At 39.1% G+C, this 27,262-nt stretch overlaps 1 protein-coding gene and 1 pseudogene across 6 annotated transcripts in view; both read right to left on the bottom strand.

Moving 5' to 3' along the window:
* Scmh1 (Scm polycomb group protein homolog 1) overlaps window positions 1-27,262 on the bottom strand; it is a 74,728-nt gene that overhangs the window by 13,109 nt on the left and 34,357 nt on the right. For 5 of the 6 annotated variants that reach the window (XR_016535986.1, XR_016535987.1, XM_090335091.1 and 2 more), the window contains 3 exons: window positions 20,650-20,879; window positions 15,447-15,573; window positions 1,837-2,037 (listed from right to left, as the gene is read on the bottom strand). Coding sequence is in view for 4 of the 6 variants with exons in the window: in XM_090335091.1 (XP_090191217.1) it covers window positions 1,837-2,037; window positions 15,447-15,573; window positions 20,650-20,879 (558 nt within the window). In the remaining 2 variants the exon portion in view is untranslated. The remainder of the gene's footprint in view (window positions 1-1,836; window positions 2,038-15,446; window positions 15,574-20,649; window positions 20,880-27,262) is intronic. The other variant, XM_090335093.1, reaches the window with a different exon arrangement.
* On the bottom strand, window positions 11,342-11,718 carry LOC150062014 (CD59 glycoprotein pseudogene; annotated as a pseudogene).

Raw genomic sequence — 27,262 nt, 5'->3', positions numbered from 1 at the left:
ATAAAAGCAAAAGGGCTGTCTCTGAGGGCAGGGAAGAAAAAGAGATTTTGGGAGACGTCACTCTCAGGAACCAGTTTTGGGGCAGAGGAGGAACCCTGGGGCAGGGGAAGAGGTAAGAGCAACTAGAGGTAGTAAAGAAAGCCCAAAGGAGAGTCCAAGGAGTGGCCTGGATCTCAAAAGGGACATTGGCTTACTATCAGCAATTCCTAGACTTCTGTAATAATTCTCTCTTTTTTTTTTTTTTTTTTAACCAGTCCCGGGGCTTGAATTCAGGGCCTGAGCACTGTCCTTGGACTTTCTCAAGGATAGAGCTCTACCACTTGAGCCACAGCACAACTTTGGCTTTTTCTAGGTATATGGTACCTAGGAATCAAACCTGGGTCTTCGTGCATGCAAGGCAAGCACTCTACCACTAAGCCAGGCTCCCAGCCCAATAATTCTCTTTTTGTCTGCTATATCTTCCACACAGCCAATTACTCCTTAAGTCTGCCTCAGTCCCCACAATTTCTTTATTATAACCCTTCTCAGTTTGCTGTTTAGCTTATTTCTTTTTTACTGGTGCAGTTGTGAACATATTATCTATTTTCTTCTCTCTTTACCAACAGTGTCTGACAATAGCCTCTGATATGCAATAAAGGATAACTAAGTGGTCCCTAAAAGAATAATTTTTAAATAATATCTCCCATATCAATTGGGTTTCCTTAAGCAATGGTTATGGTAAGTTATTATTAGGAGAGGGAGGAAATTATGGAATAGCATTATAGTCGAGACTGGAAGGCTGTTGGTTATACCTTTAGAGATTTGATGAATAAAAGGATAGGATTTTGGGCTTAGAAAAGTGAAACAGAAATGGAAAGTGAATATTTTCAGAAACAGCTAAAATCACTATGCTGTTCAAGTTTTCCTAGTAGGAAAGAGAAAGGGAATGATGCTTTTCTGATCTGAGATTCAGCTCCTTTGTGTGGGACCTAGTGTAGGATTGGGATGGAGTCAAAAGAATGAGAAAAGAGATCAGAGGTTCCCTAAAGCCAGTGGGAGACTATGATAGTCTAGAGAAAATCTTGCTGTTACCATATAGCTGCTCTGGATTTTTCCTCTGTAATGGCTTAAAGGACAGAAGGGGCCAGGTATTGGTGGCTCACGCCTGTAATCCTAATCCTAAAATGCTCAAGAGGCTGAGATCTGAGGATCAAGATTTTTTTTTCTTTTGCCAGTCCTAGGGTTTGAACTCAGTGCCTGAGCATTATCCTGGAGCTTTCTCAAGGCTAGTACTCTACCACTTGAGCTGTAGCACCACTGCTGGCTTTTTCTATGTATGTGGTACTGAGGAATTCAAGCTGGGTCTTCATGCATGCTAGGCAAGCGCTCTACCACTAAGCCAAACTCTTGCTCCTGAAGATCAATGTTTGAAGTTAGCCTGGGCAGAAAAGTCCCTGAGAGACTCTTACCTCCAATTAACCACTCAAAAACCAGAAGTGGTATTGTGGCTCCAAGTGGTAGAGCACTAGTCTTGAGCAAAAGGTCTCAGGACAGTGCCTAAGCCCTGAATTCAAGCTCCATGATGACGACCACCACCACCACCACCACCATCACCACCAATAACAATAACAAAAGGACAAGAGAGGCAGAATCTGCTTGGTATTCTTGGCAGAGGTATGTATAAGAGTCAAGGAGCTTGGAGGTTGAAAATGAAGATCTAGAGAATGGAATACTTTCTCATTTTTTTTTTTTTTAGAGCCTATAGGTGTAAAATACAAACCAGAGCACTTTATCAGATGTCAGTTGAGAAGGCCTGCCCTTCTAGCCAGGAGTCCATACCAACATAAAAGTACTTACCTGAGATGACCTCACCACCATGGCCCTGTTTGAGGAAGCTGAAGACGGTTTTCTGGTGATAAGCACAGTCTATGCAAGCCTGCACAGCCTGCTGCAATACCACTGAGGCACGGGCTGGCCCAAAATGGTCAGGGAGTTGCTGGATCTTCTTCTTATCTAAGTGAGGGCCTGTGCTGCCACTCTTGTTCAAGTAGACACAAACTACAGAAGATAAACAAAAACAAAAAACAAAAACAAACAAACAAAACCCTGTAGAATCCAATGACCTTGGGTAGACAATTAGAATGCAGTCTAAGAGTGCTTGAGATAGAGACATTTGAAGACAGCCCTCTTTAATCTTTTACACTCTGGGTTCTGGCCACCATGGGAATTCCTAGTAGCTAAGTTGCATTAATGCTGTGGAGATAAAGGGTGGGCTACAGGTATCTAGAAAAGACTGAGCTCAGTTGAATTGGCATGACAAAGGCTCTGGAGCACAGCCTGCTGGGATAGCAGCTCAGACCAAAAGCCAAGGCACAGATTTTGAATTTGGTTTTCTGAGCTCTGAAAAGATAATCTAAACAAGTTCCCAGATGTAATATATTTCTATTTTCTGTAGTTGGTTACTTCACATATTTTTTTTTGTGCCTCTCACCCTATATATGCAAAGAGTTGTGGGGCAATAGCAGTATTAGCATGAGTGGGCTTGTATATTTGTGTGCCTGGCACTGAACTCAGAATTATCATATCACTAGTTACTTGCCTTTGCTTTCTGTTAAGAGTTCTTTTGTTACTGTCCACATCAACTGTCAGGCTCAAAGACTATAGAAACAACTGGAAAAAAGAAAAGAAAAAAAGGCCCATCCTTCTTTTCTTTTCTTTTCCTGCCAGTCCTGGGGCTAGAACTCAGGGCCTGGGTACTGTCCTAGGACATTTTTTTGCTCAAGGCTAGTGCTCTGCCACTTGAGCCACAGTGCCACTTCTTGCTTTTCTATGTGGCACTGAGGAATCAAACCCGGAGACTTCATGCACGCTAGGCAAGCACTCTACCATTAGGCCATGATTCTGGCCATCTAGGTCCTTTTATTTGATCTGTTCTCCTGTCTAGGCAGCTGGGTAACCTCAATTTCAGCTCTGTAGTAGGCTACAAGAGGTTTAGGTGCTTCTCAGTGGAGGTGTTTCTTCTCTCTTGGTCTGCTTTTGGGTCTCTACAAATGGGAATGGTGATCTTTCCTGCATTAACTGAAGGGGTAGGAGGGCCCCAAGGATCAGGGTAGCAGCTATGCAAGCTGTGGGTGGTTGGTCTGCAATCCTTTTTGGCTGTAAGATAGAGGGGGTTTAACTAGATGTTCTCTGAGTAATCTCCACTTTCATAGTTGTAATTTCAAGAAAAGCAACATGGAAAGAAGAAAATGGAAAATAGAAAGCAGATGGGCAGAATGGGGAAAGAAATAGGAAAAAAAAGAAAACTACAACCAAGATGAATTTAATATATACACTTAATTCTGTTTTATTCTTAAACTAAGAAGCCAGATAACAAGAGCAAACAGTAAAATTCTGGAGACTGGATAGTACACTGAAAAGTAGTAATTGAATTACCAGACTCAGGAAAGCTGGAATCTCTAAAGCAGGAATGGAGAATGGTAAGAAGCAAGTTGTTTCATGTCCTAGTTCATGAGAAGCCTAAGTTTAGGCAAAATAGATGTGTCTAGAAGTAGATCTAAAGAAAAGGATCCCCCCCCCCTCTCTCTCTCTCTCTCTCTCTCTTTCTTTTTTGAGGTTGTGGGGCTTGAACTCTGGGCCCGGACACTGTCCCTTAACTCTTCAGGTCAAGGCTAGTGCTCTACCACTTGACAGCACCACTTTTGGTTTTCTGGTGGTTAACTGGAGATAAGAGTCTCACCAACGTTAGTGCTGGGGCTGGCTTTGAATCACAATTCTTAGATCTCAGCCTCCTGAGTAACTAGGATTACAGGCATGAGCCACTGGTGCCTGGCTGAAACTTTTGCTTATAGGACATAAAAATAGTAAATGTGGGACTGGGAACATGGCCTAGGGTAGAGTGCCTGCATAGTATGCATGAAGTCCTAGGTTCAATTCCTCAGTACTACATATACAGAAAAAGCTGGAAATGGTGCTATGGCTCAAGCAGTAGAGCACTAGCCTTGAGAATGCCCAAGGACAGTGCCAAAGACAGGCTGTGAGTTCAAGTCCCAAAACTGGCAAAAAAAAATAGTAAATGTGTTTGATGAGCTCAATGAAATAGTTATGTTTTCCAAAGAAAGCAATGGAAGCATTACCTGCCTTGTCATATCTTGTGATTAAATGTAAGGGATGTGATAAGATAAAATGTTCATGTATATAGTGCATATATAAACCCCTCCTCATTAGTCTGGGCTCTGACACTGACTGATCAATAGAATATAGTAGAAATGATATGATAGAAGCTTAGGGCAATAGAAAGTTTGGGGCTCAGGAATGGAAGATGGTAGTCTCCACTCTATCTTGAAAACACTTACTTTTGCAACCTAGCTTACCACTATGCATAGTATGAGACAGCCCAAACTACTTTTTGGAGAAGTGTGTGTGGAAAAGCTAACAGTCTTGTTAGCTATGTCAATAAACAACCATGTGCCTCACCGGAGCAAACCCAACTGGGCCATGTACAGCAGAAAGGAGCTGTCTTAACTTTATCTAGGCACTGTCCTTGGGCTTTCTCAAGGCTAGCACTCTTCCACTTGAGTCCCAACAAGATTTCCGGCTTTTTCTGTGCATGCGGTACTGAGGAATTGAACCCAGGGCCTGGTACATGCTAGGCAGCCACTCAACTACTAGGCCAAACTCCTATCTCCACTGGCTTGTTTTAACCAATCTTTCCAACATTAATGTCATAAGGACATTTTAAATATACTATAATGTTTTGATTTTCTACTGAATCCTAACAAGAAAAACCCAGAACAAACTGAGAAATCAACAAACTTAAATCTGTCAGAGAAGTGAGGTCATAGGGCATATTACTGGACAGAATGGTGGTACAAACAATAAGAATCAATGCTGAGTGCTAGTAACTCATATCTGAAATCTGGGGATCGCAGTTCAAAGCCAACCTGGGCAGGAAAAATCCATGAGACTCTTATCTCCAATTAACTACTAGAAAACTAGAATTGGAGCTCTGGCTCAAAGTGGTAGAGCACTAGCCTTTAGCAAAAGAGCTAAGGGAAGGTACCCAGGTCCTAAGTTCAAGCCCTGTGATCATCAACAAGAAAAACAAAAATCACACTTATGGAAGTAGTAATCCTTCTCTGCAAGAACCAATACCCAGGTAGATAGTTCTAAACTAAAATTGAAGATCTAAACTAAGCTGAAGATCTAAACTAAGATGGAGCCCTAGTATACATGAATCTGAGAGTTTAAAAACTCCAGTCATGGGGATGGTGTCTACACACTTGTCTAGCTCTAGGAGCGAAATTCTCACAACAAATATCAATGAAAAATCACCTTATGCTTCCACAGGGAGAGTATAAAAGAACCATAGTTAAATAGATCAGAGCACTCTGTTCTTAGTAAAGTCTTCTTCAGAATAAGGCATTTTACTGGAGTTTAAACTACTGTATGTTTTTTTTTTTTTCAGAGCCAAAATGACCTGGATGTATAGGAATACCGGCTCCAGCCCACACTAGTTTTCCATGTGGGAGAAGGGAAATACTCCAGATCATCAGAGCCATTCAGTCCTACCTAAAGTGAGAAAACTGGGGAGCACTTGTGAAGCACTTAACCTAGGGGCATGGGCTCACTAAACGACTGATCTAATCATAATAGCACTGTGGATATTCCCCTCTCCATATATATCAGTACCTCAGACCTTTTCACTACTGGTCCTTTTATCTAGTACATGACAAGTTATCAAGAAAAATAATCAAAGTATATTCAAAAATAGAAAACACAGCAAGTATCAGAAGTATATTCGGATAGGACAAGAATATTGGAATTATCAGAATAGGAATCACAAGTGTGACTGATACACTGAGGCCTCTCTAGTAGGCAAAGTGGATAGCATGCAAAAAACAGATGGACAACATAAGCAGAAAGAAATTCTACAAAATTAAAGAGGATATATTAGACATTAAAAACACTAACACATGACAAATGCCTTCGGTTAGCTCATTAACAGACTAAAATTGAATGAAGAAAGTATTATTGAGCTTGAAGATATCTCAAGAAAAACTTGAAAAGTAAAAGCAAAGGGAAAGTGACTTGGGAAAAAAACCCAAACCAGAACAAACATCTAAACACTATGGGGCAATTCAAAAGATGAAATATTTGTAAAGAAGAAGAAAGAAAAACTGAAGATTTCCCTTAATTAATGTCAGGTACCAAATCACAGATCCAGGAAGCTCAGAGCAAACCAGGCAGGAAAAATGTCAAGAAACAACACCTAGACATTTAACTTTTAAATTACAGAAAATCAAAGATTAAAAAAAAATCTTGAGCAGGGCATGGTGGCTTATGCCTGTAATCCTAGCTACTTAGGAGGTTGAGATCTGAGGATCAAGGTTGAAAGCCAGCCTGGCACAAAAAGACCTGAGACTTATTTCCAATTAACCTCTAGAAAAAGGGAAGTGGGGCTTCGCTCAAGAGTATGGCAGTAGCCTTGAGCTGAAGAGCTCAGGGACAGTGCCCAGGCCGTGTTCAAGCCCCATGACCCACAAAAAAAAAATCCTGAGAGCTGGGCATAGTGGTATACCTCTGCAATCTCCAGCACTGAGAGACTGAGGTAGCAGGATTTAGACTTCCAGAAGCCATATACAAAACTTTTAAGAGTTAACAACATCATTTAATACTGAGAAACTAGAAGCTTTCTTACTAAGATCACTAACAAAGCAAATGAATCCTCCTCACAACTTTTTTTTTTTTTTTTTTGGTTGGTCAAGGGGCTTGAACTCTGGGCCTGGGCATTGTCTCTTAGCTCTTCAACTCAAGGCTATGGCTTTACCACTTGAGCCACAGCACCACTTTCAGTTTTCTGGTGGTTAAATGGAGATAAGAGTCTCATGGACTTTAGTGCCCAGGCTGGTTTTGAACCAGGATCCTCAAAGCTCAGTCTCCTGAGTAGCTAGGATTATAGGTGTAAGCCACCGGCACCCAATCCACTCCTTTTTTTTGGACAGTACTGGTTTTGAACTCAGGGCCTTGCATACACTCCTGACTTGCTTGCTTGGCCAGAACCCTGTCACCTGAGTCACAGCTCTAGCCTCACTATTTGCTGGTTAATTGGAGAAAGAATTTCACAGACTTTTCTGTCCCAGCTATCCTTAGGACAGTGGCTAGGACTACAGGTGTGAGACACTTGTGGTCCTGGCTTCCTCCTTCCTTTTTCAGCACTATACTGGAAGTCTTAGCTAAGATAGTAGGACAGGAAAAGCAAATAAAAAGCATATGTATTGGGGCTAGGCATGTGGCTTGTGTTAGAGTGCTTGCCTAGCATGCATGAAGTCCTGGGTTCAATTCCTTAGTATCACATAAACAGAAAAAGCTGGAAGTGGAAGCTCAAGTGGTAGAGTGATAACCTTGAACAAAAAGCTCAGAGACAGTGGCCAGGCCTAGAGTTCCACCCCAGGATTGGAAAAAAAAATAAAATGCATAACTCCTAGAACTAATGAGCAATTATAATAAGGTTACAGAAAATAAGGCTAATATACAGAGTCAGTCACTTCCTACTGTATCAGCAATTATGAGCTTAAAAAGTAATACATTTACAATATAATAAAAATAGACATATGTAGGTATAAAACTACCAAAATACATTTATATGATTTTAATAAGGAAAATACAAAAGAGATAAATTGGAAAAGAACTAGATAAATGTACAGTATGAAGAGGAAGACAATATTGTCAAGATACCAGTTCTTCCCAACGATTTAGAGATTAAACACAATTCTAATCAAAATCCCAGAAAGTCATTTTGTGGTTATCACAAATTGAATTTAACTTTACTCGAAGAGGAAAAAGACCAGCATAATACAGCATTGAAGGAGAACAAGGACAGGGAACTGATACTATGTAACTTCAAGATTTACTACAAAGCTATTTAATGAAGTAATAACGTAATATTAGCAAGAGAATAGATAACTAGATTCATGGAATAGAATACAGAGCCCAGAAATAAACCCACAAAAATACAAAGAAACAAAGGCAATACAATGTAAAAAGAGGTAGCTGTTTTACCAACTTGTGATAGAACAACTGGATACTCATTCCCTTCACCAAACAAAAGCCAACCAGCAACAGTAAAACATCTAGTCATAAGAGTTTTTGCTCTTGAAAAATTAATTGTAAATGAATAACATGCTGGGTGCTAACAGCTCACATCTGTAACTCTAGCTATTTAGGGGTAGAGATCTGAGGATTGAGATTCAAAGCCAGTCTGGGCAGGAAAGCTTCTAAGACTCTTATCTCCAATTAATTACCAAAAAGCCAGAAGTGAAGCTATGGTTCAAGTGGTAGAATGCTAGCTCTGAGGAAAAAACAAAACAAAACAAAACCCCCAAACAAAAACAAACAAACAAAAAAACAGCAAAAGAAACCACAACTCAGGGACAGGGCCTACCCTGACTTAAAGCCCCAGGACTGGCACGCCAACAAAGCAAAACAAAAAATTCCAAACAAAATAAAACAAAAAATGGATAATAGACTTAAATGTAAAATATAGAACTTTACAACTCCTAGAAAACAACACAAGCAGAAATTTAGATAATTTTGCATATGGCAATGACATTTTTAGATACAACACTTAAAGCATAATTAGTGAAAGAAGAATTGAGAAGCTGGACTTAAAAGCAATTTGTTTGCAAAAAGAAATTAAAATAAAAAGCCACAGCTTGGAAGAAAATATTTTTAAAAGATATAGTTCATATAGAGCTGCTATCCAAAAATATATAAAATGTTAGGTTTGCCAGGAAAAATGGTCTCTTATCTTAACGCTCCAATGGGTTGGGTGTGCTGGTACATGTCTGTAATCCCAGCTACTCGGAAGGTAGAGATTCAGAGGATTGCCATGTGAGGCCAGCCCAGGTAAAATGTGAACAAGACCCCGCCTCAATTAAGAAGTTGGAAATGTAGATTACAACTGTGTTTAGGTAGGAGGAACATGGTTTGTGGCTGGATCTGGGAAAAATGTACAAGACCCTATTTGAAAAATAATTAAAGCAAAAAAAAAGGCAGATAAAGTCACCATGATAAGTCATTAAAGAAGCTTGATTAAAACAGTCTGCAAATGGATGTTTCGAGAATGTGCTATCAATCCATGTCTAGCATGCAGAAGTCCCAAGTTTGATCCCTACCCTTACTCTAAAAAAAGCAGAGGAGAAACATAAATAAATGTTTTAATGAAAGAACCTGATCTGAAAGGGCTATGTAGTATATGACTACAACTATATGACATTCTGGAAAAAGCAAAATACTGGAGAGAGAAAAATGATAAATTAATTTCCAGGTGTTAGGGGAGTTGTTGAGATAAATATAAAGAACATAGGACTTTTTTCCATTTTATAATTTTATTTTCAGAAAAGCATATTACTGCATTGTTAGCTAATAGATTACATATGCATTTGGTTTTTATACAGGTTCTACCAGATGTCTTTTGGGTATTTGTTTAGCTGGGTGTGGTGGTTTATGCCTGTAATCACAGCACTCAGGGGCTTTGAGGCAGGATGGTGAGGTAGAGGACAGCTTGAGCTACATGGTAAGACACTGCCTCCAAAAACAAAATTCCTCTCTCATGTGCAAAAAAATGTATTACACTGTTAAATACTGATAAGATCATAAGGATATAAAGGCTTAAGTCTACATGATCTTGAGAGTTATTTACCAGTAGCCACAGAGAATAGGAAAAACTTTGTCCTTTTATGGAAGCAGAGCTGTGAAAAATTCCATTTGTGACTATGATAGTAATTTCTACAAGCCTATATTTTACATAAGCTATGCTTAATCAACTAGAAAACAATAATATCACCAGGCAAAATGCACCCACATATCTCTTGTTATTAATGGTAACATCACATTTATTCTTTTTTTTTTTTTTTTGGTCATGGGGCTTGAACTCTGGGCCTGAGCTCTTCAGCTCAAAATTAATGCTCTTTGAGCCATACCACCACTCCCGTTTTTTTGGTGGTTAACTGAAGATAAAGTCTGGGGGGCGGGTAGTGTAGAATGCTTACCTAGCATGCTCAAACCCCAGGACTGGAAGAAAAATAAAGGAGTCTCATGGACTTTCATGCAGGGCTGGCTCTGAACTGTGATCTTTGGATCTCAGCCTCCTGAATAGCTAGGATTACAGCTGTGACCCACCAGTGCCTGGCTCCTACAAACATTTATTCTATAACTGCACAAAGGAACATTTTTCCTCCTACTACATTTGAAGTAACTGCACTTAATACTCCCTGTCCCTTTGGCCTAGAATGTTTATTCTTTAATTATGTGTAGTAATCTATCTTTTTCTGCAACTGGTAAGTGCCTAGAAATAGACCTTGTGTTTCTATGTAGTGCCATTTAGAAAGTATGTCTTCCTTGCCTACTGTACACCTTCTGACTGAGACAAAGTAGGGATTCAAATTGCTTTGTATTAAATAGCTAATTGCTTGGCCTAGGAGTGTGACTTAGCACATTCACATTCGTGGGTCTAATCTTCAGTCTACAGCTTTGGCTGACACTCCTACCTAGAACTTTTGGCATGCCTGCATGGTAATAGAAGAGCCGTGAAGTTGTGAAAGTTTGTCTCCTTTTGTTTGAGGTGATACTTGGGCCTGAACACAGGACCTAAGCACTGTCCCTTAGTTTCTTCCTCAAGGCTACACAACTACAACTTGAGCCACAGGTCCACTTTCCAGCTTTCGGATGGCTAATTAGGAATAAGAAATTCACAGACTTTCTGAACATGACCTTCAGATTTCAGTTTCCTGAGTAGCTAGGCTTTTAGGCATGAGCCAGTGGCACACGACTGATAAAAAGTTTTATGTTGAGCCAAGCACACTTGCAATCCTAGCTACTCAGGAGGCTGAGATCTGAGGATCGCGGTTCAAAGCCAGCCTGGCACGAAAATCCGAAAGTCCATCTGTGAGACTCATCTTCAATTTACCAGAAAACCGGAAGTAGCACTGTTGCTCATGGTAGAGCACTAGCCTTGAGCTGAAGAGCTCAGAGACAGTGCCCAGGCCCAGAGTTCAAGTCCCACAACTCACCAAAAAAAAAAAAAAAAGAGTAGCGGATGAAGAGAAGTGACCTCCTCAGGTTACTCCCATATCTTCACTCCTCTACATTTCTCTTGGGGAGTCATTCCTGAATACAGCATGGGGTCTTTCTAGTCATTCTGATCCCTTTCTCTTATCCAAGATGTTCAAGATAATTTTATTCTTTATCAACAATAACCAATTAGAATACAATAAAGGCTTTGGTGTGAAGCAGCAAAAGCAATAAGAAAATGGGAAGATAGGAAAGTGGAGGAGCTTAGGAGATATCCTCTGGTGTTGCATTAGAGACAAAGGTCCCACACTGCTGCCAGAAATGGGATTGCCAGCAACACCAACTTCCCTGATAAGGCAGCTGGTGCTCCAGAAAGTCTGTAGTTACAAAAGTTTTCTGGCAGCATCTGTACTGGAGCTCAGGTTCTCCTAGTCGGTTGGAAATGAATTCGAAATTACAACCCCTCATTGCCCAACACTGGTGATGGATTCGGGACCCAGATTGTGCAACGAGACATGCATGGAGGTTAGATGCACAGGTCGAGTTGGATTTGTAGTCTGTAACTGGGTTAATACAGTGGTAACAGATGAGGCTATAACCTGAGTGTGAAAGGGCCACCAGGATAAGCAGGAACCTGAGCAGCTTGAATCCTCTGGTACTTCTCATTGTGTCTGTCCACAGAACCTGCGCCAAACAATGGGCCCGCACCTCCTACCTGTGCCTCTTTAGCACTCCATAGGACTTTTTTTTAAAGCAGTAAGTATGATACTTGGGTTGGTATATATCATGTTTGTCAAAACCCAAAGAATATAAAACATCAACAGGAAGCCTTAATACAAAATATGGGCTTAGTAACATATGGATCCCTCAGGGGCAGGAGTGATGTTGATGATGAATGATGCTTTGCACGTGTGGAGACAGGGAGTATAGATGAAATATCTGTGCTTTTCACTCAATTTTTCTGTAACCCTCAAATATCTCTAAAAAATAATCTATTAAAAATTGAGAAACCACAAAAGATATGTCTTAAAACACAGAGAAATAGATACATACATGCATGCTTGTGTGTGTATGACTAAACTCCCTATATGTTTGTAAGAATTCTTTTATGCACAGCATTTTGTAGGACTGGTGTTTCTACCAAATACATTTTGGAAAATGCCTTTGGAATAATAGATAACAATTTTAAAAGTAAGCTGTCAAAATCAGAAAAACTCAATACAAAGTTTCAAAGATAAAGCAGAAAGCTCAAGAATGACAAAGACAGTGAGAATAGGAATAAAAAAGAGGGATACAGATGTTCTAGGAACAACATCTGGGTAACAATTATGTGAGCAAAGACAAAGGAAAAGGAGAAACTCATTGGTTAAAGAATTTAAGAAAATGTTATGAGAGTGTCTAAGATGAGAGGTCAAAATAAACAAAGTAAAAATCTTGGAATGAGGGTGAGTGGATAAAGAAAGGCTTCACAGGGTACAAAATAGGTGTCATACAACATTAAGGATGCAAATCTAAGAATTATATATATATACATATATATGAGAAAACAATGACATGGGGATAAGCAAACTCAGAATCTAACAAAAAAGAGATCATATCTAAGCATTAAAGATGTCTTGATGTTTGGCAATCAGCAAGAGAGCTTCAGGACAGCTTCCAGCTCTAGACTATCCATTGTATAATATGCCAGGAACTGCACATGGGTAAACTATTTAGTGAGAAGATTATCGTGAGGAAATAAAAATCTTTGCTCTTCAGATGTGTAGAACTCAGAAGCCTCTCAGACAATAAAGGATCAGATGTAAATCACTTGGTCTACCCACTTTGGGAAGGCACCAGTCTGGAAACACCCAACAACTACACAGAAAAACCAACCCTAAACAGTATCAGCAAGATGAGTTTTGTGAAAAGAATCACCTATCTTCTTGTCTAGCTGGCCTTTTGAATAAAGTTGCTTTCTCTGCCTTAACACCTTGTCTCCAGACTTAATTGGCCTATTGTGTGGTGAACAGCCAAACTTGGGCCAGACAACAAAGGTGAAAGGATCTAAAGAAACTCAAAAGGCCCCTAAACAGATTTCTTCTAGACTTTCATACAGAGTTTTATATATATATATATATATATAGTGCTTGAACAGAAGAGTTAAGCACAGTAGGAAGTTTAATGTTAATAAAATTAATTTAAAAAGTACAAAGAAAAATAAACATATTACAAAGAAAGCAGTAAGATTTCACTGAAAACAAAAATGTGCAGTAAAAGAAAAGTGATCACAGTGTACTTCATGACTGAATTGAGAATAGCATTTAACCAGTTATAATAATAAAATACTAAATTTTGATCCATCAAAATAACAATATTGGCTTAGGAAAATATGAGCAAGTGAATAAGAGACAAAGAGATAAAGAAGAGTTAAATAATCATCTTCTAAAGTGACTGTGGTCAGAAAAAAATGCCTAAAGCAAAAAAAATTCCTAGCAAAACCAACATATTTAGATATATGAACATAAATAAAAGAATAAGTTGAACTCAAAGTGCCTCTGGGGAGAAATAATTGATTGAGATTGGGAGGTTTGTTTTGTCTTGTTTATAAGATGAGTAAGTCTTGGAAAGAGATATTTTTTTCCTTTAAATAACGAATGGTATAATGCTGAAATTTTTTTCAAAAGTTTGTACAGTTAAAAAAAAAGGTATGATATAAAGGACACAGTAGACAGTATCTAACTCTGAGAGCTCATATTGTTACTATTAAAGAGACTTTACAAGTAATCTGGATTAATCCTAGATAGAGAGGCTCAGTGAGGAATAGACATGATGTCAAGGCCACACAATGAGCCAAGGTACAAACAAGAGATAGTGACACTGAGACCTACTACTCATGGCCTAACATGAGTAGGGATACACATTGGAAAGGGATACACAGTGAAGCTTTCTACTTTCCCTGCTGGACTGGGAGATTCAGTGCAGGGGAAAGTGAACCTGGTGATGGTGAGCAGAAAAGGATTGTTATCAATTAAAAGGAACAGTAAGACACAGAAGGCTGCGTAGGTCTTTCAGGAACTACTAAAAAGGCATATGAGCACCTTGGTGTATTTAGAATGATGCAGGCTAAATTAGCAGATAGCCAGGCATTCAGGGAGCAAGTCATGAAGTTGGAACATGCAAATCAGTACTTTTACCAAAATGCGTATCTGTCCTTACTATCATTTTTGGAGATTAAGGGGCTGAGACTTCTATTCATTAATGTAATGATACTCTTAGACTAAACAATCTCAGTTAATGGCTGGAGGTAGAAGCAAGATAATAATTGGAGGTATGTGATAGGATTCTTACTAGTGCTAGGCATACATGCCACAGGCAGACTTATTTCCTACAGGTAATCTAGAGAGTAAACTATGGTTGGACCTTCCCTTTAGGGCTAACATTTTAGGATTTAGGTAAAGGTTATTTTAACTTCTCCTAAGATTAAGAACACCTCAATTATCATTCTGGTTGCTTAAGGCATCTCTGAAGATGGAGTGTCTATAAAGTAACTGAGCAAGGTTTCACATACAAATTCCTTAATTTACATATAAAATATGCATTTTTGTTCATGTCCATCTCATTGGGAAGATATGTATTTATTCAAAATGTACAGTTTAACAGTTATATTCCCAGGTATATGGGAATAGGTATGTATAAATCTGACAGATTTTTATCATCCTACTAATTTTGCTTTGAACCAAACTATCAGTGGATGGCTTCTAAAATCAAATTCACTCTCACTGAATGTTTTCCACCATCAATAACTATTTTAAAAGAATAAGAAGGGCTTGGACACAGTGGCTCAAGCCTGTAATACTAGCTACTTGGGAGGATCACAGTCTTGGCTGGGTTATGTTTAAACTGAGACCCTATCTTGAAAATAACCAATATATAAGGGACTGGAGAAATAGCTCAAATGCTAGAACACCTGCAGGGTAAGAGCTAGGACCTAAGTTTAAACCCCAGTATGATTCCCTGTCCCCCAGTAAGAAGAGTTCCATGCATATTTGAATGGTGACAAGACTACTGGAATTCAAGAAGGGTACTCAGTGGTAGAAGGAATCATTAAGAAGGGAGCACTCCTAACTGGGCAGGTTGAGTATTATTCTAAACTGGGTCAGGGAATTCTGGGGACTTCCTCCTTTTCTCCCAGCTGGCCCCTGTTCCTCAGAACACTTACCCAAGTTTCTTTGATTGTTTTGATAGAAAGAAAGTTTCTCTGAGGCTATTTCAGATGCCAAAGACAAAACATTTAGAGAAAGACTATATGTAGATTTACAAATGGGCAGAGGCTAAGTACTAGGTCAATGATAAGAAGAAGTGCAAGACACTGTGGCTTGGGGCTTATTGTAGCTAGTTCCATCCTCTCTTACCTGTGGGGGCCTGCATGGCTGAGCTGGGGATGGTGGCAGCATCTTGGGGGACAGTGCTGGTATCCGGTTCAGGGGTGCTGGTTGTTGGTGAAGTGGGTGGTGGGCTCAGCAAAGTCCGAGGTTTCCTCTGTTAAAATGGATGGGGAAAAGTTTGCTACCTGTGGTCAGTAACTTGCCATCTAATTCCTAGTACTTAATTCACCTATGATATAAAAATATATTTGTAAGTGTACTGCATTTTATCTTTATTTTCCACTCAGCAACTTGCTTGATTATATATACAGTGAATGTGTAACAACTTTTGAATCTATGTTCACAATGTTGGTCTTCTGAAGACAGAACTTACTACACATTTACAGTGCATTAACATTCAATATTATCATATAAAATTTGAGATCCTTTATAATAATCTGGGCAGATTAAAAACAAAAAGGAGGGGCTGGGAGTTTGGCCTAGTGGTAGAGTGCTTGCCTAGCATGCACGAAGACCTGGGTTCGATTCCTTGGTACCACATACTTAGAAAAAGTCAGAAGTGGTGCTGAGGCTCGAGTGGTAGAGTTCTAGCCTTGAGAAAAATCCAAGGATAGTGCTCAGGCCCTGAGCTTAAGCCCAAGACTGGCAAAAACAAACAAACAAATAAACAAACAAAAAAAAAACAAAAAGGAGAATGTATGCTACATTTTTCTTCCTTCCTTTTTTTTTTTTTTTCCAGTTCTGGGGCTTGAATTCAAAGGACTGCACATTGTCCTTGCCCTTTCTGAAAGCTAGAGCACTACCACTTGAGCCATAGCACCACTTCTGGATTTTTCTATGTATGTGGTACCAAGGACTCAAACCCGGGTCTTCATGCACGCAACCCGGGTCTTTGTGCACGCTCGCAAGCACTCTTACCACTGGACCAAACTCCCAGCTCTATGCTATGTTTTTGTACTTTGTGTCTCTCCTTAAATGGAAATGACCCTCCTAACTAAACAAACTACTTTTCTTCTACTTCCTTTGTAGTTTATTACCTGTCAATCTTTCCTTTAAACATCCCACTCTGATAATCCCTAATTATACTGTTTCTCTAGAAATACATAGTATAGTTTTTTTTTTTGCCTGTCCTGGGCTTGAACTCAGGGCCTGAGCACTGTCCTTGGACTTTCTCAAGGCTAGAGCTCTACCACTTGAGCCTCGGCACCACTTCTGACTTTTTTTCTATGTATGTGGTACCGAGGAATCAAACCCCAGTCTTAGTGCATGCTAGGCAAGCACTCTACCACTAGGCCAAATTCCAGGCCCCCATAGTATAGTTTTATCTGGCCCACACTTTCACAAGATTAAACTGCCTTCTTTGCAGAAATGCCTATTCTTGCTTCCTTCGTTCCTTTGTTCCTTCGTTCCTTCCTTCCTCCCTCCCTCCCTCCCTTCCTTCCCTTCTCCCTCACCCCCCTATTTTTTTTTTTCTCTCTTGTTGGTCATGGGAACTTGGCCTGGGCATTGTCCCTGAGCTCTTCAACTCAAGGCTACTACTCTACCCCTTCAGCCACAGCACCACTTCTGGTTTTCTTGTGGTTAACTGGAGATAAGAGTCTCACAGACTTTACTGTCCAGGCTGGCTTTTGACTGTGATCCTCAGATATCAGCCTCCTAAGTAGCTAGAATTACAGGCGTGAGCCACTGTGCCCAGCTTTTGTTTATATTTTTGTGGTGGCACTGGGGTTTGAACTCAGCGCCTCTTGCTTAGTAGGCAAGCACTCTATTTCTAGGGTCATGTTCAGTCTATGCCCTTTCTTCTTTTATTTGCTATACAAATTTCTGTTCAACTAGGAAGCTTCCCTAAGTTTTACTCTATTACTTCTTTGATAACTCCTCTATAGTACTTTGTTTTATTGCATTTGTTGATCTCAGATTATGGTTCCCTTATTAATTGGAGCTGTTTGAGGATTTGACTAAATATTAACGTATGTTTTTATGAGGCATACAAAATATATCATTAATAATAGGGGAGTAATAAAGAGGACCAGAGAGAAATCTATGCTGTTCCAAGCAGTATTGGGAAGAAAAGTTTTAGAAGGTTCCAAGAAACATTTTTTGATGAGCCTTTCTGAATGCAAAGAGACTATAACCATCACAGAAATTCAGTAAATGCCTTTCATTAAGTGTCTTTTACAGGGTGTACTGTCTGCTTTCTAAGGTCACATAATATAAGAAGATCCCACTGAAGGCAGCAGGCATATATCAGATGGCCTTACATAGGAAAGGTCATCTCATAAACCCTTATTGGAAAGAGATGAAAAATATGGCAATTATAGTTAAACCTCAATCAGTTGGTGGCAAGATTTTAGTTTCTGAAGGAGCAAGTCAGATAAGTGCATGAATATTTTGAAATAAAGCAGAAAGATGGAAAGTATTATTACAGTTTGAGATAGGTGCCCTTACATGTGTTGTAGCTTTTGAGCCATAATTTCACTTCCGTTTTTTTTTTTGGTGGGGCTTGGGGCTTGAACTTGGCCTGGGCACTGTCCCTGAGCTCTTCAGCTCAAGGCTACCGCCCTATGAGCCAAGACTCACTTCCCATTTTTCTAGAGGTTAACTGAAGATAAGAGTCTCAGATCCTTTTGTGCCAGGGCTGATCCTCAGATCTCAGCCTCCTGAGTAGCTAGGATTACAGGCGTGAGCCACCCATGCCTGACTTCCAGCTTTTTAATGGTTAACTGTAGGTAAGATTCTTGCCTAGTTCCCTGATCAGGATGAATTTGAACTGCAATCCTCAGATCTCAGCATCCAAAAGTAATTAGGATTACAGGTATGAGCCACCGGCACAGCTTACCTCATCCCTATTCTAGAGGGGAGAAAACTGAGGTTTGCAGCTTGATCCAAAGAAGCTTTCCTAAGACACAAGTGACTAAAAACCTAAATCTGTCGGGCTTCAAAAGTCTTCCTTTTTGCTTCAAAAATAATGCAAGAACCATGGGATATATGGAAGGCACATACTTTTATAGAATCGGGCAAAAGAACAGGAAGGGGAATCATTCAAATGATATGATAAGAATGATGACTGCTTTCAAGAAGAATGGAAAGAATGGAAAGACTATTTAGGAGAGAAAAACAAGTGAATAATTTTGAGATATACTGCAACTGTATATAAAAATCTCAATGAAAGCTGCTGATCAACAGGCAAGTAGGGGAAGAGAAAGAAATAAGCTTTATTAGGGGTACTAATGTGAGGGAACTGGGTTCATGAAATTGAAAGAGAATTGGTACTATTCAAATAGATGAAACTTCTTGAAATTGTGGGGCATCGATAAGAAAAAAGAATATGTACATGGGTGGAAATATCACTATAAAATCCTCCACCCCTCCGGTATAGCTAATGCATGCTAATAAAAGGACAAAGGATGCTCTGGGGGGAATAGATTAGAAGCAATAATAGTATCTAAGTTTTTAGGTTTTGAAGAATTCTTAAAGGTCATTTAATCCAACTATCTATCCAATATTTTTACAGCCCTCTTTAGGAAAATATCCCTCTGAAAGAGTTATCTAGTTCGTGATCTAGTAGCAGGAAGGCATTACTTTTGAGACAGCTCTTCTATATTGAGATAGCTCTAACTGCTCCTTCTTTGCTGAGGAAGAAACCTGTCATTTGACTTTGTTTGTTGGTTCTGGTTCTGTCTTTGGAGTCTCTCAGATGTACTTTTTCCCTCTTTCAATTATACTCATCATGTATTGATATAATTAAAATCAGGCCTTCTCTAGCCTTAGCATCCTTAGTGAACCCAGCTTCTATACAACATGAGAAAGTGGGGCGTCTAATAGAGATAAAAATGACTCAAGCCTGTGTTAGGGGATAGTGGTAGTAGATGAGAAACATTATATGTTATAGAGAGGAAAGTAACATTGATAATTCAAAGTCAATAGATAAGAGACAATTAGGATTGGTATTATCCATCATTAAAGCCATCCATCCATCCATCCATCCATCCATCCATCCATCCATCCATCCATCTATCCTGTGTATCTAATGCAGTGCAGGGGGGAAAAAAGAAAAGGAAAAGACTGGGTTATTGACCTTGAGAAGCTTACATTCTCTAAGCACTGAACATAGTTAGGATTACTAAATGAACAAAACATATAGACAAACCAATCAACTAATCAGTTCTGGAAGAATATGATTCTGCAACTGACTGCCTATGGAAAACTAGGCATCATTTCCATAGCAGAACACAAACATTCTAGTTTAAGAAGGGTGTTTCAAGAAGTCTTTATAGTTAGAAAGGGAATGGAAGAGGTGACGATAAAGAGGCCCTAGAGATGCTGCTGAGAAACCTTTTCACACCAATGTTTTTCTTACAGAAGGTACTCATGAAAACTAGCATGACTAAGAGGTAGTATAATGCTCAGCAAAGCTTGACTCATTACTCTTTGCAGCACAAGTGGTTAAGTGTTACATTACTTAAGAAATATAGAGTGAACTTGAGTAGGACAGCAGTGACTTTGGGGACCAATTGATGCAGAATTAACCATTTGTTAGCAGTGTGACCTTAGGAAAACCATTTCCCATATCTAAGTGTTAATAAATAATAAAATAATGTTAACATTGCCTTCCAAAATTCTGAGATTTATGATATGTATGAAATGGCATCTAATATATTCTGTCACTAAATAGGTATTCACTTTTTGAGAAGAAGAGGTAGGACAGCAAAATAAGCACATTAAAATAATTCATTTCCCTTCTTTCTTCATTTGCTGGGCATCTACTCTGGGAAAGTTAATTAGGAGCAGGGTCTTCTACCTATGGAAGATAGGTAACTTTCAATGTCAAAATTTGTCTCCTATATTTACTGTCCTTTTTCTTTTATTACCAAGTGATAAACTGAGGTAGTCCTCTTAAAATCATATGGAGGAAGAACAGAGCTACATACATTCCCTTTAAAGATGAATGGATATGAATAATTTAGCTGTACCCTTTTTTGTGCTAGTCTTGGAGCTTGAACTCAGAACTTGGGCTCTACCACTTGAGCCACAGCCCTATTTACAGATTTTTAGTAGTTTATTAGAGATAAGAGTCTCACAGAATTTCTTGCTCATGCTGGCTTCAAACCATGATCCTCAAATCTCAGCCTCCTGAGCAGCTAGGATTACAGGTGTGAGCCAACTGTGCCTGATCAATTACTCTTTCTTTAGCCCCTTATCCCTTTCTGGGAAACACATTTTTACCTACCTTACTGCCAGGTTTGGGACCCCTCTTCTTTGGGAATTTCAAAGGTTCAGCTGACTTGGATTGGGTAGAGATGGTATGGGGAATAAGGGTCTTAGGTGTTCGGCCCCTCTTCTTTCCTGGTTTACGCCCCTTCTGCCCTGGTTGATGCTCCAAGACAGTTTTGCTGCTGTGGATGCTGGGCTTCTCAGAGTTCACTTCAGATGCTGGATAGGGGCTTTTTGGAATCACAACTGAAAGAAAAAGACTCATTCTATCACCTCTTCCTCCCTCTGCATTCCCTTCCTAAAAAAAGAAGAAAATAAAATGACTGTGCTCTTGCTTAAGTAGATACATCCTAGAAGCTAGTTTCCTGGCCTTTGACTTAAATTTTTAGAAAACAGTAAAAGAAAATTTAATGAAGATAGTCTAATTATCTCTAGCAGATGTGAAAAAAATTAAAATTTTATCACCAAGAGAAAATCTTTGTAAGCTACTAATCAGATAAGAGATTAATATTTAGAATATGTAAAGAGCTAAAAAACTGAACACCAAAATATGTCAATTAATAAATAGCCTAATTATTAAATGGGCAGATGAGCTGAATAGTTTTCAAAAGAAGTACAAGTGGTCAATGAACACATAGAGAAATGTTCAACATGCAAAGACAGAGAGGAACTCTCACACACCATTGGTATAAATTAGTATATCCACTACAGAAATCAACATGGAGGTTTCTCAATTCTAACAAGTATAGTGGTTTATGACTATACTCCTAGCAACTTGGGAGGCTAAGATTGAGAGGATTGAAGTTCAAAGCCACCCTGGGCAAAAGTTTGTGAGACTTCCATCTCAACCAGTACAAAGCTGTGTGTAGTAATATGCACATGTTAATCTCACCTACACAACAAGTACAAATAGGAGAATCATATTTGAGGCTACCACAGCAGTAAGTTTGAGACAATATCTGAAAAATAACTAAAGCAAAAAGCTGGAGGCCAGAGCAATTGCCTAGCAAGCAAGATACTCTGAGTTCAATCGCTAGTACCATAAAAACAAAACAAAACAACAACAACAAAAAAACTCCTACAACTGGAACTAAACATAATCCTGCTATACTACTACTGGCCATATATCTGAAGGAATATAAGAATACAATAACAATACTTGCACATCAATATTTATAGCAGCCCAATTTACAACAGCCAGGTTGTAGAAGCAGCCATAATTTGGTGCCTACCAACAGATGAATAGATAAAGAAACAAATGGATAAAGTGTTGTTAGCCATAAAGAAGAATGAAATAGTACTGTCTGCAATCCTACTGATGGAACTGACTAATGATAATATTAACAAAATAAGCCAGATTCAAAATGCTTTCTCTCATATATGGAATCTAGATCTATAAAAACAAATGAAAAAAACCTGAACTTGGCCAGGCGCAATGGCTCATGCCTGTAATCCTAGCTACTCAGGAGGCTGATATCTGAGGATCACAGTTCAAAGACAGCCTGGGCACTGAAGTCCACAAGACTCTTATCTCCAATAAACCACTAGCAAACCCTAAGTGGTCCTGTGGCTTGAGAGGTAAGGTGGTAGCCTTGAGCTGAAGAGTTCAGGGACAACACCCAGAATTTAAGTCCCACAACCAACAAAAAAACAAAAGCAAAAAAACCCTGAACTTAAATAGAAGACTACTGGGGACAAGGAACCAAAGTAGAGGAGAGAGAGAGAAGATGATGGGGCCAGTAGGATGAAAGTGTTGAAATGTCACATTAGAATCTATTATATTGTATAATAAAAAATAGTTTTATTTTCTTGAGCAGCCAGCATTAATTTAAAAATGGTTATTCTATTTTTAAAATTTAATTACTAAATACATTAAAAAATTTAAAATAAAAAATTTCCTCCTTGAAATATCCTAGAAAAAGAATGTGACCTGAGTTCATGTGGGACAGACCCACATGGAATAGAAGCTGAATAGGAGTCAATTATTCACTTTGGAGTTTCTGTGGCCACACGACAAGATTCTGAGTTCTTGGTATCCAGTATATCTTTTTTTGGAGGGGGGGGTCATGGGGCTTGAACTCTGGGCCTGGGCACTGTCCCTGAGTTCTTCAGCTCAAGGCTACTGCCCTACCCCTTGAGCCATAGCCCCACTTCCCTCCATTATATCTTTGTAAAATAAAAAGGGGAACAGAAAATAAGAAAACAGAACAGGACATTATTCACAAATTCTAATGATTGGAAAAGTTTTATTCCTGTTTCCTTTAAGGCTAGACATAAAAGTCCATAATACCAATTGGCACAAAGAGCTTGCCCTCTCTGGCCTGAAAGACATGGACAAAAGAAACTAAGCTGGGCCAGGAGTTTGGCCTAGTGTTTGAGTGCTCACCTAGCATGCACAAAGACCCGGATTTAATTCCTTGGTACGACATACATAGAAATCAAAAAAGCTGGAAATTGTGCTGTGGCTCAAGTGGCAGAGCTCTAGCCTTGAGTAAGCCCAAGGACAGTGCTCAGGCCCTGAGTTCAAACCCAGAACTGGATAAAACAAAAAACAACCAATTACATATACTGAACAGTTTCTAAAAATCGGGTTTTTCAGGTCTCATGTGTGGAGCATGGGGATTAGGCCTCATGCTAATTTAAAAGCTCCTAATAAATAGATTTTCTTCAACTATCCTGAGGGATTCCAAAATTTGGGAGTTCTTATTGGGCAGCCTTGATTTGCCTTGTCACATTCTAATTATCTTAGTTGAGAAAAAATGCTATCAAGGGATTATAGATCTATTTCTGGTTTTCTTTCCTTAATGATATGACATTGAGTCTGTCATTTAAACACAATCTTCCTTTAGTTTTCTAAATGTCAATTACAATATTTAAATAGCTGGCTACAGAAAAAGACAAAAGTTAGGAATAATGACTAGCACATTTTGATGCTACTAATATAGACAGAATTACATCTCCCATGAAAAATATTTTGAAGTTGGGCATAGTGATTCATATTGACAGTCTCAGCTATTCAGGTGACAGAAATTGGGAGTTCAGGGGGCTGGGAGTTTGGCCTAGTGGTAGAATGCTTGCCTACCATGCATGAAGACCCGGGTTCAATTCCTTGGTACCACATACATAGAAAAAAGCCGGAAATGGTGCTGAGGCTCAAGTGGTAGAGCTCTAGCCTTGAGAAAGTCCAAGGATAGTGCTCAGGCCCTGAGCTCAAGCCCAGGACTGGCAAAAAAAAAAAAAAAAAAAAGATATTGGAAGTTCAAGGTTAGACTGGGAAAAAAGTAAGCAAAACCAGAAAAGCCAGAAAGCCTAGTGTGATAGCACCCATTGTCATCTCAGTTATGTATGAGACCCTAAATAGGAGGATATTGGTCTTAAGTTGGACACACATAAAAAGCAAGATACTATCTGAAAAAATAAAGCACAAAGGGCTAAAGGTATGTGACTCAACTGATGGAGCACCTACCAACACAAGCCTGAAATTCAAATCCTAGTATCATCAAAATCAGAAATTTTTTTGGGGGGGAGGAGGGTTCATGCAGCTTGAACTCTGGGCTTGGGTACTGTCCCTGAGCTCTACAGCTCAAGGTTACTGCCAACCCCTGGGCCTGGGCACTGTCCCTGAGCTCTTCAGCTCAAGACTACTGCCCTACCCCCAGAGCCACAGCCCCACTTTCTAGTGATTAATTGGAGATAAGAGCCTCACGTTCTTTAGTGCCTGGGCTGGCTTTGAACCATGATCCTCAGATCTCAGTATCCTAAGTAGTTAGGATTACAGGTGTGAGCTACCATACCAGTCAAAGAAAAGAATTTTGTGGGGGAGAAAATCTTACTGTGGTTTTATTTGACCTTCATGATAATTTTATAAAGACTACCATTTCTCACCCTTCTTTGATAAATGAGAAAAGTAGAAGTGAAGGTGGCAGAACTGGACATGATTCTAAGATTTGGAGTTTTCACTGCCATGTTGCCTGGAGAAGCAATCTCTCTGATTAGCAGGAGTACAAGGAATAGAATTTAAGTATTAATTAGTTTGACCACATTAGTTGAACATAATAAATTCTAAGAATTTAGTTTGACAAGTATCTATGGTGGAACAAAGTCAATATAATTCTTGTCTTAGAGCAGCACACTCCTGAGAAGGCTGGGGACCTGATTCAAAGAATTAAAGTTAGAGCCAGGAGTGTGGCCAAGTGGTAGAGTGCTTGCCTAGCATGCAAAAAGACTGTGTTCAATTCCTCAGTACCGCATTATAAAAAAGGCCAGAAGTAGTGTTGTGACTCAAGTGGTAGAGTGCTAACCTTGAGAAAGCTCTAGGACAGTGCTCAGGCCCTGAGTTCAAGCCCCAGGACTGCCAAAAAAAAAAAAAAAGAAAAGAATTAAAGTTACTATTTGTAGTAATAAGATAGAAGGGTATCTTATGCCTCTAAATCGAATGCTCTAATAGCCTTAATCTAATCATGGGCTAACATCAAGAAAACCCAGACTAAGAGCCAATCTGTAGAATAATCTGTAGGATATATATTTACAAACATATATTAAAAAGATGAATAATTGATGCAGATGAATGGAAACTAAAGGGACATGATAACTAAATACAATTTATGATCCAGAATTTTCTTTCTCTAAAAGACATTACAATACTGGGGTCAAACTATAAAGTTTAAAGACTATTAATATTGATTACCATTAACATTAATTTTCTGGTTTAATAGCTAACATCTGCTACTTCTTTAATAGTAAGTAAGGTCTACTACCACTTTAATATTAAATTTCTGATTGTGAAAACAACATTATGCCTATATAAGTGAATATCTTCATTAGAAAGTATGTACTATTTAGCAGTAAAAAGGTATGTGTGTAAGTTATCAAGTGGTTCAGAGAAAATGTAGAGAATAGCAGTATAAATGAGAGAATAGTAGTATAAATGGGATGTCATGTTAATATTTAGGAGTTCTACTAAAAGGCATTGTTGCAACTTATCTGATTAAGTGAAATTGTATCACAATGTTTTGAAACAGATTTAGCAGCAGTGATAAATGCATATATTATACCCTGAGTTAAAAGAATCCAGAGAAGAAATGAATATCTGCAAGGAAAGGGGAAGGGACAAGATAGATAGACAAGTGAGGCTGTCAGGCTGTATCTGAAGTAGCTTTTAACCAACCTCTGAATGACTTTCCAATAAGGAAAGGGCTACCGGGGGCTGGAGGTTCACACCTACAATCTTCGCTATTAAAGAGGCTGAGATCTGAGGAGTGCAGTTCAAAGCCAGCCTGGGCACCAAATGTCCCAAGACTATTATCTCCAATTAACCACCAGAAAACTGGAAGTGCCACTGTTGCTCAAAGTGGCAGAGCATTAGCCCTGAGCTGAAGAGCTCAGAGACAGGGCCCAGGCCCAGAGCTCAAGCCCTACAACTTAAAAAAAAAAAAAAAAAAAGAGAGAGTGAACTAGGCAAATAGGTGTATATCTAATCCTCATTCTTATTCCTGATACCTAATAATGTCACTAAAATAGATATAAACTATTAAGACCATGAATAGAGGGAGGATACAGTTTATACACAGGTCTTCTCCAAAGATGAATTCATCTTGCTGAGAAGGAACTGATTTTTATTGAAGATCTGCTATGTAAAAGGCATCAGACTATGTGCAATGAAAGAATGAAAAATTCACATTATCACATGTATTGGGCTACACTGGAATAGTATACACTGGCAGTTAAAACAATGAACTTTTAAGTCATGCTTATGAAGGATATATAGTAACTTTGACAAGGTCACCTAAGAGGTAGGGCTAGAATCTGAATATATAAAAATGTCTCACAGGTAGAGAGTTTGGCCTAGTGGTAGAATGCTTGAAGACCCAGGTTTGATTCCTAGGTACCACATATAGAGAAAAAGCAACAAGTGGTGTTGTGACTCAAGTGGTAGAGCTCTAGTCTTGAAAAAGCCCAAGGACAGTACTCAGGCCCTGAGTTCAAACCCCAGGACTGGCAAAAAGAAAAAGACAAGAAAAGAAAAGGAAAGTTTTGGCTGGGCACCAGTGGCTTACTCCTGTAATCCTAGCTGCTTAGAAGGTTGAGATCTGAGGATCATAGTTCACAGCCAGCCCAGGCACAAAAGTCTGTGAGACTCTTATCTCCAGTTAACCACCAGAAAACCAGAAGTGGCACTGTGATTCAAGTGGTAGAATGTTAGCCTTGAGCTGAAGAGCTCAGGGAAAGCACCCAGGCCCAGAACTCAAGCCCCACAACAACTGACCAAAAAAAAAAAAAAAGTCTTGTTCCAAAGTTTTCTCTCTTTTTGATGATTCCATAATTTTAGTAATTGGTTCTGAGAATATATTACATAGTCAGTTATACTGTATAAAATAGGAATAAAGCAGCAGTGAAAGTTTCTACTGAGCTGAAACTGACATGAGAACGAACATGGATCTAGGGAAGAGAAGGACCCAGATGCCATGGCCTAAAGGAAATAATTAATTTTACTTGTATAAGAAACAAAAAGAAAGGGAGATGGTATCAGAGTGAATGAAGAAAACGATGGTATAAGATAATAAAATGAAAAAATAAAAGCAGACAAGGGAGGGAGCAAGGAAGGAAGGAAGGAAGAGAAAGGCTGGCTC

Source organism: Megascapheus bottae, chromosome 6 (genome assembly GCF_031878675.1).
Source record: "Megascapheus bottae isolate mThoBot1 chromosome 6, mThoBot2.hap1, whole genome shotgun sequence".
Lineage (NCBI taxonomy): Eukaryota > Metazoa > Chordata > Mammalia > Rodentia > Geomyidae > Megascapheus > Megascapheus bottae.
The sequence above is the reverse complement of the archived record's forward strand: the minus strand, read 5'-3'. Positions and strand labels throughout refer to the sequence as shown.